General features: G+C 39.3%; 1 protein-coding gene across 2 annotated transcripts in view; it reads left to right on the plus strand.

The window, feature by feature from the left end:
- ptpra (protein tyrosine phosphatase receptor type A) overlaps nucleotides 1–13,523 on the plus strand; it is a 30,927-nt gene that overhangs the window by 4,453 nt on the left and 12,951 nt on the right. Inside the window, exons 2-4 of one of the 2 annotated variants that reach the window (XM_085406010.1) lie at nucleotides 8,924–8,969; nucleotides 9,222–9,303; nucleotides 9,388–9,789. In XM_085406010.1, coding sequence (XP_085262136.1) covers nucleotides 8,949–8,969; nucleotides 9,222–9,303; nucleotides 9,388–9,789 — 505 coding nt within the window. In that variant the 5' untranslated portion in view covers nucleotides 8,924–8,948. The remainder of the gene's footprint in view (nucleotides 1–8,923; nucleotides 8,970–9,221; nucleotides 9,304–9,387; nucleotides 9,790–13,523) is intronic. The other variant, XM_085406011.1, reaches the window with a different exon arrangement.

Consider the following 13,523-nt stretch of genomic DNA (forward strand, 5'->3'; position numbering starts at 1 on the left):
TTATTTTGTTACCATTTTTATCATTAACTCTGTTTTCCTGGGTCTTTTCACGTGTGTTATGAATAAATCATTTTTTTCGGTACCGGTACTAGTTTTATTTTGTTGTATTTATCCGTGACACCTTAAAGGCCAGTCCGTGAAAATATTGTCGGGCATAAACCGGTCCGTGTTGCAAAAAAGGTTGGGGACCGCTGTTTGGTGTGACCACCTTTAATTCTTCAATAAAACTTTGGCACTTATGTTGTTGGTACAAAACAATTTAATGCCTAACAGACTGATTTTTTTTGGGGGGGGGGGCGGACCAGCTGTTAATAAGCGTATCAGTAAGTGTATGAGTTCTTGGTAATGTGTAGCACAACACTGGTCGTCCCTTGAGTTACGTGCCTTTTATATGCTTGAATGATTCATAGGTCGGTATGACTGTTACAGCCCCAAGTAACTGTACTTTTCTTTTTTATTACTCCTGTTAATTAGTTATAAAATCAGCTTACATCCTTCACTGCTTTATATATGATATGAGTGTTGGCACCAACAACTACAAAGATAAATGTTTTCTGCCTCCCAACAGCTGCACAGGAGCAATAAAATATAGTCTAAAGCTGTTTAAAAATAGGTTTTAAATACAGAGATTTATTATCTTTTAAAACAGTTAGGTAAGCAAGACTAACAGTGTGAAGTTCTCATTCAGTGCCAACTTTTGGGGCTTGATGGTTTTTATATACCGGTACGTAGTGCAGTGCCCAAAAAAAAAAAAATCTGATTTCATGCCTGCTTCAGATGCATGCTGGATCTACAAATCGGTTTTGGTGTTTAAGTTTCAAAGGGCAGAAGTGAATCGAGTTTCATTGTGGCCCTTGAGCTGTCCATTTGGCCCTGCACCACTCTTCAAGGTCACAGTGGCTTTTGTGGGGAGACCATGCTTTGCGCCTCCACATCCTCTCTGTGTCCAATGTGGGAAAGCTTGAGAGGCCCCTGGCATGCTCTGTGAGAAACCCCACAACGAATTAGACACAGAGCAGAGCTTCACTGACTCACCACTTTCACTCATTGAAACAAGTTAGTTTTCTTGATCCTTCCAGCCTAATGGAACCAAATGATCATTACAGGCTTAATAACAGACACAGCAGTCTCTCTTGCCCTTATGATTAGCCAGAATAGTAACCCCATGCTTCTCTTCATCTTTTCATCAACTCACCAGCTTGTGAATGAAGCCAACAGGAACACAAACCACACCAGCAGGGAGTAGTATCCCTCAAAAAGGGAAGTCCAGAGGATTGTGGCTGTTGTATGTGGCACTGGGGACATATAATCTGTGGTCTGTTTTAGAGCATGAGTCCTAGCGGCCTTGACTTAGACCTACTTCAGTCTCCCGTGAAGAGAAGCATTCACAGTAGTTCAGTTACCCCAGACCCCCTCCCTCTGAGGACATAGAAACAGTATTAATATGCTATGAATGGAAACAGACAGACAAGCAGTGCAGAAACTTGTGAAGCTGGAAGCCTTGTGAGAAAGCCATGAATGGTGAATTCCCTTGACTCTGCTGCTGGTGTCCTGTCGTTGAGGTCTAGGCTCTGTGTGGTACAGGGGTCAAGCGCTTACCTTTTAAAATATATTGAATCCTAAATACAATTATTTTTAAAAATAATATAAAAGATGAGTGTCTTTTAGTCCTCCAATGCCTTCCATTAATTAGATGGGATTGGAATGTGAGTAGTTATTTTGATATCACTTTCAGCATAGCACCAGTCCCCCTGCTCTCAGTGGCAAAAACAAAGAGAACTAAAAAGTAAAAAAATGTGGTCACACTAGAGCTGATGCTACTGTACTTGATGTCACTAACACAGTCTTTTCCACACACAGAAAAAATCTGCAACTCGCTCCCTGGCATCTGAATCACAACAGTCTTGTCCCGTTAACACATTGATAAAACGAGCAGTCTCGACTGTGGTTTCAGTCACATCTACTTTAGATAAAAGGTGTGATCAGCAACTGCTAGGGATTCTTCTTTTTCTATTCATACATTTATATTCCTGCAGTTGAAAAATATAGTAATAACCTATATGACCCTAAGGTCACATGTAAATACAAAACCATCACTGAAGTCCTCAACCATGAGCAAGAACTTGCCATATCAAATGACTACCTTGCATTGATTTTGGCCTGTGGTTGTCATGGAGATGTAATATTGGACTTCCTTTATATTTTACCTATAAATGCTCCTTTCACTGTGTGAATGAAATTGCATGGCAACAGCCCAGCTCTTTCACAACTGTACGATTGCTCTCTTATTAGGTCTGCCTGCGCTTGACTGTAGACAGAATTGTATGTGTCATTATAAGGCTTTGACTTGCTTGCACAGTTTCTCAGAGTTCAGTATATTATCATTCATATATGTATGTTTAGATAGATAGATAGATAGATAGATCTTCACTGTACTTGTAAATATGAGACTTAAAGAGATTCCAGTGGAAGTGAAGGAAACCTTCATCAAGCCGAATACACATAATAAAGCTGGAGAGACAGACAGCAAAAAACTTTAGGAGTGGCCAAATAACAATGTGATGCATTCTTAATTGAATGAATGCATTTGCCAGCTCAGCAGCACCAAAAGGTCTGAAAGGCCATATAAGATGACTAAAGTGCATGATGACTGAATTATTTCCATTGTTAAAAAAAATAATTTCACAACATCTGACCAAGTCTTGACCAAGCTAAGAGGTGCCTTCATGAATGTAAATACAAAGTGTTTCTAACTAGGTGCAAAAGAAAAAAGACTCAAGAACAGGAAGGCCAGATTAGACTTTGTAGATAAATATCTTAAACAGCTGGCACAGTTCTTCCATCCATCCATTTTCTTCCATTTAAGCATGTATGGCTGGCACTACCGCTACTGTGGTACTACTGTGCGTTGATGATGTGACTGCTGATAGAAGAAGCAGAATGAATTCAGAAGTGTACAGGGTTATGCTCTCTGCTTAGATTAAGCCAGACTGATTGCACAGCACTAGCAAATAGATAGTGACCCAAAACAAAGGAATGAGATATTAAGTGGCCAAATAAGTCACCTGATTACAACCCCAAAGAACATGCTCATCAGTTTTAAATACAAGATATTTTATGTACCGTCATAGCACTGTCCCCTACATTTGCTGGCTGCCATTAAGAATCTATAAGGTTATCTTAAACAACTAAAAGGGTTTTGGTTTTTGGTTTCTTCTACCCCCAATTTTTTACTCACAAAATGTGACACCTGCTCTTTGACTGCAATGTCAGCTGTCTGTTCCATAATCACAGAGAAATACTCTGGAGACTTTATTTAATTAGCATTCTCAAAACATCACGGGACATAATTTCAGTAAACACGTTTAGGATATCATGAGAGACTCACTTGCTATCCTTACAAATTAGCCATGACTGCAACTCTGGTATATCCTTAGCATACAGGTTTAGCAACTGGATCAAATTGAACTGTGCATCTGGTTTCATTCAAATCGCCAATCCTTGACACTGAAGACAGAATAATGTAGCCAACAAAGCTATTCTAGCAGACATAGAAGGAACAATGCTAGCAGCAGCAACTTGAAAAGCCATCTTACACAAAAGCTACCATCTTACAAACCTTGATCATGTGTTGATAATAGAAGCAGGGTACTCATATTTATAGCTGTAGCACAGATCTCAGAGGACACTTTTTTTCATGGAGTTTAAAGCTATGTAGAGAAATTTAATTTCTCAGCTAGTGTTATACAAGTCATTCTCTTCTTTTGTGTTATCTGTCAGTGTTAACTGATGAGCACTGGTGGAACTGGAACTAGTGGATTTCAGTTTCCTAACTACAAATTTGTCCATTTCATCAACATTACATCTCTCTCTCTCCAAGGCTAATGTTCTAGCAGCTAACGTTGCGTAAGGAGCGTTGGTGCCAAACTGTTCGTTTGTTCTATGAAATAGTGCTCTGATTGAAGTTCTCAGACCTGAAAGTTTTCATATCGAGTCAATCTAAATTTAATCTGGGCGTGTGCCGGCACACATGGGTGCTCAGCATTCTGTGGAGGCCAAAGTTTTTCTGCCCCAGACTCATTTTGTCTCATATGACACATAATTGGAAATGCCTAATGTTGATAAGAAAACATGCAATATTCGACTAGTCAGAGAATAATTAAAAAATGTAGTCCGAGTGGAAAAAGTCAGTTTATTGATACTTTTTTAAAACAAAGTCCTTTTTATCTAAGGATCATTCCAGCCAGTGCAGTTGGTTCTCATAGTTCTTTTATTTCTAAAGCTAAATCAAAAGTATATCTTTTAAAAGAGTAAAAAAAACCATCCCATTATTTAATGGAGTTAAAAAGGAAGAGGGTGTGCTGACACATTTCTGCGTTGTATTTTTATTCCCACCAGTCAATCTATTGATTTTATGTTGCGTGTCATAGTCTTAAGGAAGCTGTGGCGGCTTTCACTTTGCTGTAGGACAGCTCTTCCAAACAGTGGCCACTGTAAAGGGCTAGCTCTAAGTGCTCTGCCTTGTCTGAAAAATACTCACATGGCTGCACAACACAAGCCCAAAGTAAGGCGAGCAGGAACTGCATGACTACCTTTTGCGCTATTCATTCTCTAATAGATGTGTATGTGTATGTACATGTTGCCTCTGCAGGGAATAGTATGATGAAACTGTTGGAAAGATATTTACTGCTGAGCAGCAGGCTGGCTCTAAAGAAGGCAGACTGAGAATTAAAAAATGCTTTGTCAGTCAAATGTGTTTGTGAAATATCAAATCAAATAGGAGTGGTGAGCTGCTGCGTTTTGTTTTAAGCAGGAGCTTGTCACACGTTGTTAGTAATGGTGTTACAGTAAGACGATGTTTATCAGACATTTTGAGACATTAGTGTCTTGTCAAGGCACCACATGACTGACTAATTTAAGCTGCAGTGTCCTCTTTATTAATTCAAGTACACAGCTAATTAATTGAACACTAAAAGCACTTTGGCTCCTGCATCCTCATTTGAGTGTAAATTACAGTGTTTAAGGTAACACATTCCAAAGTAAAGTGTTACCTTAAACTGAAAGTGACGTTGTGGACGTTACTCTTATTTTTAGCGTATGAAAGGAGAAGAACGAGACGCTAAAGTGCAAACTGCATCCAGGACAGAAACAACAGCATTATAGTGTTGACACAACAGCAGCTCTTTGCAAGCATCTGCACTGACGGCATGGTGACACAAATCTAGCAAACAGTCCAGAGTGATGCTAAAGCTGAGTGCATGCCAACCCCAGCCCAGCAGCCAGTCTGGCCTTCAACAGGTAACAAAGGCAGTGAAGATCACTCAGTCTTGTAGTATTATTCCTATACCTACCTGTACATATATCTACAGTAGAATTACGAGTAGTCTTTTTGCTCTGGTTTTCAACTGCTTTGTGTTTTCAGCATTGTGGTCCAACTTAAACACGAAAATAATTATATTTATCTCCTCTTTAGCATAGGGATTTGTGTTAATAGGGAGGATTGTAGTCTAAGCCTTATATTCTTAACTAGTAATTATCTAGGCCCTTACCAACTGAACACATTGTGAAATATTTGCATGTGTATAAAGGCCTTAATACAAAAATAACATAATGAGTATTGTAACAAATGATTCATTAACATACTGCATTACCTTTTTAAAAAAAGTAACAAGTAATTTGTAATGCATTACTGTTTTTGAGTAAGGACACCAACCCTGTCCATCACCTAGCGTATCTTTTTAATAGATAGCTCTGCCTGCATAGAATCTAAAAGTGGCACAAATAGAAGCTCTTTCCCATTGCGTGTTAAATTAATGATGTCTTCTACCAACACATGAGTCTTCTGAGAAGGAATTGCATGCATTTACACCTACACACTGGAACAACTGCTCAAGAGGCTAAAATACATTAAAATGTCACCTTAGGCTATTGTAGTCCTGCAGCTACACTGCCTCTAGATAAAAACCTCTCAGGCACCTGCAGCATCTGTGAAGTGAGGTTAGCAGCAGGACTGGCATATATCACTTACACCAGCACAGTGACACGTCATGCAGCCTCGGTGGATAGCATACAGAAAGCAATGAGTCACGAGTACATTACTAATCTTAGTGCATCTCATCAAATTGATCTGGTAGAACGCTGCTTCACACAGACTGGTATCAATCATCCTGTCTGCTATATTTGAAGGCTCTTTTTTGAGTACTGGAGGAGAACAGGGTAAGGTAGTGTTTATGGGCTTAGGTCAAAGATGTATTAACAGGGAGTTTTGTTTTTCTGACTACTTGACCAGACAGGATATGCTCTTTGAGTTATGAGTGACATAATTTAATATGTGATATAGCTTTTCTTTGGATCGTTTTTTTTCCTGAAAGCAGGCATTTGTTGGCTAAGTAGTTGGTTGAAAGTGAGAAAGGGAGAGCAACAAGTGGATTTGTAGATTAATAGCATCCACATTGACCGCATTACTTGCTTATCATGTCCCATTTTTAACTGTAGCCAGAGTGGTGTGCTCAAACCAGAATGTAAGTACTGCAATGAATGAGCTTAGTTCAAAACAGCAGAATATTGGCAACTGGCTCAATTATAGCTTTTAGAGCCCAATTTATTCTCTGCCCTGTGATGCAATAATCTGTGATTTAAAGCGGTGGTTTGTGTGGTAGCGCTGCAGTGTTTGGCTCTGTTGGCTGGTACAAGTATCTCTGTAAACACAGGCAGATGGGCTGGATTATTCAAAGGTCAAGACCGTGGGATTAGATTCAGAGATTATCACAGCTCAGTCAGTCTCTGCGATAATGCAGAAGAATGACAGTCGACCCAACCAACCACTCGGCCTCTGCCTTCTTCACATCTGTCTGCATTCTGGCCTTTTATTCACCGTTCACTCAGTATTCCGTTTGAGAACATTTGTAGCAAGAATTAAAGTGTGACACCAATTCAGCATCAATCCTGCTTAGTTTTTGAATGCTCAACTGACTGCACAGAGTCCACTCCACCCTATGATTCAATAACTTGTAGAACCAGCAGTAACAGCTTGATGTAATCATTTTCTGTGTGATGTTATCGGTTTCTCACATTGTTGCGGGGGAGTTTTGGTCCATTCGTCTTTACAGTGTTGCTTCAGTTCATTGAGGTTTGTGAGCTTTTGTTTATGCGCAACTCTTTTAACGTGTAGGCTTTGACTGAGCCATTGCAACACTGATTTTTTTCTTTTTCTGTTATTCTGTCAGAGATTTGCTGCTGTGTTTGGGATCATAGTCCTGTTGCACGGCCCAATTTTGAGTCGGGTAACTTCAAATTTGACTCTAGAATACTTTGTCAAAGTACAGAGGAGTTCTGGCTTAACCTTACAGGTAAAAGAAGTCCAAATGATCACCCCTCCACCACCGGTTTGACACTTGTTATGTGATTTTTACCAAATGTGGCACAGTGCATGATAGCCAAACATCTCAGCTTTTGCTCTCATCTGTCCAAAGGACATTGCTCCAGACATCTTGCAACTTTGCAAGCCTACAATGTTCTTTTTAGCAAGAACCGACTTTCTTCTGGCGACCCTTCCAAACAAGATCATATGTTCGTACAAGTACGCAAACTTTTATGTGCAATGTTACCTCCGCCCGTAGCTTCAGAGATGTAGCGCTGGGTTTTTTGCAGTTTCTCTGCCTGTAATTTTGCACTGCTCAGTCTGGCCTTGGGGTGAATTTGCTGGGACGTCCACTCTTGGGAAGACTGTAGCATTGTGTTAAAACAACTCTAAATGCGCCAGTCATTTAAACTGCCAAAATCAGCTTTTTTGAAGGTGGTCATGCTTATTGATCCTCAGATAATCAACTTCATCTGATTAGGAATTACTTACTCTCTTTATTCCTATGGAAGCAGTAAGGGTGCACTGAGTTTTTGACAAGACAGAGTGCTGTGAAAGCTTTCTTTTAAACACAACTGTACACAGATCTGAACATGGTATCATTGAAATAAACATACTAATAATACAGTTTTTCAGATATTACAGGTAACCGTGTTTGTCCTCAGTGGAGTAAACTATCCCCGTGTCGAGCTGCAGAAAGTGTTCTGTAAAAACATTTTAACTGCAGCTCTCTTTGAATCATTCATTTAGACAGCTGAGATTTAGCTTCTGATAACAATGAAAATATTTCTTAACTTCAGCTCATGCCCCCGGGGTTTTCGAGCTTGTCCCAGGTGACATCAAGCAAGAGGTGGGTTACTCCCTGGACAGATCACCAAGGAGACAGACAACCATTCATGCTCAAATCCACACCTACAACCAATTTGGAATCACCAGTTAACCTAACAGGCATGTCTTTGGACTCTAGAAGGAAGCAGACATGCCCGGTGAAAACCCACACGGGCACATAGAGAGAACACACCAACTTAACACAAAAAGGCCTCAGCTGACGAGCAAACCCAGAACCTTCCTGTGTGACGGGGCAGTGGTAAGCACTGCACTGCTGCTTTATCACTTCATCCCATCAGCTTTACAGCAGCAGCAAAGAGAATGTGAAAGAGTCATTCTCCCCTGTCATTTTGTCATCATAGATTCGATTTTAATGCACTTTTAGTTTGGTAATAAGTTTGTAACATTACCTTCACTTTGCTGAGTTCTCCACTGCTCAGTGCTGCTTCGTATATACAGAGAAAGGGGCTTCAAGCATGAAAAACAGTGAGCACAGGTGAAAAAACTAGCATGTTTGTGAATTACAAAAAAATAGCAATTTAAACAAATAACTAGTTTACGTACGGTTGTTTAACAGCCTTTGCAGAGCAGAGGCAGGATGTCGTGGTGGATGATAGGGGAAGCAGTATTACCAAAACATGTTGCAGTTTTTTAGTTTAAAAAAAGGGAAATGATTGAGGGGAAGGATCTGCTTGTCGTTCTAAACTGTTCTTTTTTTCTTTTTTTTTTCTTCAGACCAGGCTGTGCGGATGAGTGATTGATGCCAACTACGCTTCTTCAGGTAAACACACACAAGCCCACGTCATCAAAGTTTTTATTTGTTTTTTTTTCTTTGCAAACAAATAGCATGTTGGATTAGGATGGAAGATTATAAAATACATAATGGATTATAGAACAACCAAACCTTTATCTTTTGAAAAAAAAATCAATCATTTTCAGTTTTGTTTTTTCCACTAATAGGATTTTGTCTCGTGTGTGTGTGTGTGTGTGTGTGTGTGTGTGTGTGTGTGTGTGTGTGTGTGTACTTACGTAGGGCAGAATGGGTGTGTGCGCCCTGCTCCTGCTACTTGGTGTAGCCCTGGGGGGCTCAGCCGAGGATCTTGCCCCTGTCACAGGTATGAGCCATTTCCACATTTAATTCAAATGCCTTTATGTTCTCATTTTTACAGGTTAAAATTACGTACTGTTTTCTTCAACAGGTCCTCCAGATATTACTACCATACCCACAAAGCCATCTACAGCACCCTCCCTCAAGGATGGAGTGCCAGTATCAAACCCTACACACCCACCCACAAAGCTTGCCCAAGCTGTCATTACATCAGCAGCAATCACAACAAAAACCACGATGACAACGACAACGACAACAACAAAAGCAGCAGAAGCAGCAGCTACCACAGACACAAGCCTAGATAGTAATCAGGACACAGAACTCAATAGTTCAACACCCACAGTACAGCTAGCTTCACCTCCTACCCCTCAGGCACCACCAAGCATCAACCTTCCACTTACTCCTAGCATATCGGAAGGAGATGATGAGACCTCAGCCACATCTCCAGAGACTGCAACGACTCCGACAACCACAACAACATCCACCCCTAATAGTGAGTGATGCACACATCATTGTTTTTTTCTCTTCTTGCATATAAACCTTTTAGATTATAGTGAAATAGTTTGAGGATGATGAAAGGAAGATTTCAGATTATTATTTTTTCAGGTAAATTTATGGTAGTTTTTGCCATCGTTCCCATCTCTACTCACACGCACAATGTAGTCAAGGTTAGTGCTGACATCTGAGTACAAGGAGGCCTCCCTAAAAGGTACTCAGATGGGGCAAGAAACACAACATTTCAGATTTCGATTTTACAAGCCTTAAACAAATAAGCTGGTCAGTCAAAATTCCAGACTAGTGGGATTTAAAATCAAGGTTTATATAAGAGCTTTTATAAATATGAATTTTAAGTTCAGAAAAAATTTTTGATGGTGCCCGGTGGTCCCAGATCACACGTGATTGATACATTGTCGTAGCCAACAGAGAAAAATGGTGAAAATGACAAAAAAAACCTCTCGTGTTATAATAAATAAATTATAGTTAGGTCCATCAGTGACACAGTTGGCATGTTTGTTTGTTTGTTTTGTTTTGGGGTTGTTGTTTTTTCATTGCCACAGGATTTTAAATCAAACAATCAAAATTGGATTGTAGTGGCTGTCTTCCACAGTGTGCCTTTCCTGCTCCCCCACCTCACCCCAACTGGTCACAGCAGTTGGCTGCCCCTCCCTGAGGCTGGTTCCTCCAGCTATAAGGGAGTTTTTCCTTCCCACTGTTGTCAAGATCTTGCTCATAGGGGTCTGTTAGGGTTTCTCGCTATTATTGTAGGAGCTATACCTTATAGTATAAAGCACCTTGGGGTGCTTGTTGGGCACTATATACGGTAAATACAATTCAAAACTGCTGTTTAGGAATTACAGATCTTTTTATACAAGAACTGAATGTGGTCCAGAGAGATGTCAGTGCAAGTGAAGGAGACCTCTGTTGATCATTTCTACAATCAAGAGAGGACTTGAATGGAAAAACAGAGGGTTTACAACAAGGTGCAAACACCTGATTACACTCAAGAACAACAAGGCTAGATTAGACATCTAAAAGAGCCTGCACAGTGCTGGAAAAATCTCTGGACACATGAAACCAAGTTTAATTTGTGCCATTTGTACTCATTATCCATTTGCTTCAGAGTGCAAATGGATAATGAGCCAAAGCATTCTGTGAAAGTAACCCAAGGGTTTCTCAAGGCAAAGAAAAGGGATATTCTTCAATGGCCAAATCAGTTAGCTGATCTCAAGCCAGCAGAGCAAGCTTTTCAGTTACTGAAGACAAAACTGAATGCAGAAAGACCCACAAACAAGCAGCAACTGGAGGTGGCTGCTGTAAAGGCCCAGCAGAGTAGTTAAAGGGAGGGAACACTGAATGTTGTGACGTCCTGTGGGTTCCAGACAGACAGTTACTGACTTATTTCAGTAATTGTAATAAGTTATGGCAAAAGATTTTCAATTCATATTTATTTAATTTTATTTATTTATCACCAAATCCCAACAACAGTCACCTCAAGGCACCTTATATTGACCCTACAATAATACAGAAAACACATTAAGTATTAAAATCAGTCCTTGTGAAAATGATTGTAATTCCTAAACAATGAATCCAATATTTTTGTCAAACCTCTTAAATTACAAATGAAACTGCTCTTGAGTCATTTCTCATATTATCCAAACACTGTATATAAATAAAATAATCCAGTTAGATTGCATCAAGACTCCATCTACATCTGAATCTCTTATCTCTGAAAGTGTAGCTATAAAACATAGTATGTAACATATATATTATAAAAAATATTTTAAAACTTTCGCAGCCCTGAAAGAAGAAAAATTAGAACTCGTCTGACCAGTGATGAGAGCCTCCCAACCACAGCTGTCTGTGGAGTAAAGCTGTGTTTAAGAAGTTAATAATTTCACCTTCACTGCAGATGTTCAGTCTTAAGAGAAGTGTAGGAAATTATTAAATTCTAAAAGTTCATACCTTAGTAAATATGTCACTTCTGATTAGATTTTATTCTCTCGATCAGTTTGGCTTTATCTGTTACTAAGCAGAAACCATATCAGCTGATCATCATGTGACGACTGTGTAATCTGCGTTATACTTTAAAACCTTATTCAAACTGTTTGGGTAAGATCAGAGAGCTCTTCTGCTCCATGATGGTGTTATGGAGGTCCATGCGAGTGTGTCCCTTCTGAATAAATTGCCTCTTGGTGCTTTCATGCCTGTAGTTAGAGCCTTCTGCCTGGCATCAGATTGTCTACGACACATTTTTATTCTTATGTGTGAACAGATCCTGCCTGAAGCAGAGTAAAAGAAGACAAAAGAGGATAAGGGAATTTGGATATGACCAGACAGCGACACTAGATTAGAACAGCTCCATGAATAAATGAAGATCATGGATTACTTATAAACACAGTGTCAAGGTGTTTTTTTCCTTTAGCTGTGCTCTATTTGTGCAAAAAAGCAGAAGCTGAAAACAGCAAGCAAGTGCGCTTTCTGGTCAAGAGTCAATCTTTAATATTTTAGATGGTTGAACATTTTTCTGCTTTTAGACTCCATTGTCGCAGTGCTGGAAATATCCTGACGTGACATACCTGCATTTGACCACTCATCCACGCATTCACTGCCAAAAACTTTTACATAATAACAAAGTTTTCTTCTTCAGAATCTTAGAGATTTATTAGAACCTTTATTGTGTTAAATAAACAGCATGTTTGTTCAGCTTCAGACTGAAACCTGGGAGATTTCTGGTGTTAGCTTCGTGTCTGTGCGCTGAAAATCCTGCTAATACCCCTGCAAGTGAAACACGAGACCACCAACCTTTTCTTTCACATTAATTATTCATATTACGAAATTACAGAGAAGTATAACAGTCACTGTCGAACGTCACTGGTTGATTTGGAAGATCATTATAATGGTGTAATAATAGCAGGTTGGATTGTATTTATTTTTTCCAGAATATGAAGTGTAGTATTAGACTATGAATTAAGTCTATTGCACGTATTTGGTATTTACCTATGAAGAGTCTAAAATTATAGATATGTAACTTGCAACATTCAGTCATCCATAAAACATGTGATGACATTACACACGAGTCGAATGCTGAACGCTGGCAAAGATTGCATCAAAGAGAAGTAAAGTTCACCACAAGGAGAAACATGCAATAAAAAGAATCATCTACATAAAGCAAACATCAGAAGCCCGGAGAAAAGCGCTTACTTCACTACAAAAGAAGCTTTTTGTATGTTATAACTTCGGTCTTCGGCACGGCAACAAAATTGACCAACAATAGCATAACCAAGAGTAGCCCACAGACCCCGATGGCGCCACACAGTTACAAGATGTTTAATCTAAAACCAGGCTTGGATGCATTAAACTGTCAGTAGCAACATGATCGTTGTGTCCTGTTGGCTTCTTGTTCATTGAGTTTATTTTTCCATCTAGCTATCACTTACAGTTAGAATTAGAAGGTGCTCTGTGTATTTAAAAAAGTCTTTTATTACCTCCTAATTTTGCAAAACTGCACTGCTAGAAGGGTGCTAGAAGGGTAATGGGAGTGCTTTCCAATTTACTTGAAAATCTCTACTTTAGCATAAAATTGTTAGATTCATAAATGAATAACAAAATGTCTGCTTCTTTTAATTTCACTCCTACCAGTCTCTGAAATAAAAATGGAATAATGAAAGCATCCGCTGACCATTTTTTAATTTAATTGATTTTTTTGGTACAACAACACATACCTGA

The sequence above is a fragment of the Rhamphochromis longiceps genome, linkage group LG5 (assembly GCF_057381845.1).
Source record: "Rhamphochromis longiceps isolate RC_006_pf linkage group LG5, R_longiceps_female_GT1.1, whole genome shotgun sequence".
Classification (NCBI taxonomy): Eukaryota; Metazoa; Chordata; class Actinopteri; order Cichliformes; family Cichlidae; genus Rhamphochromis; species Rhamphochromis longiceps.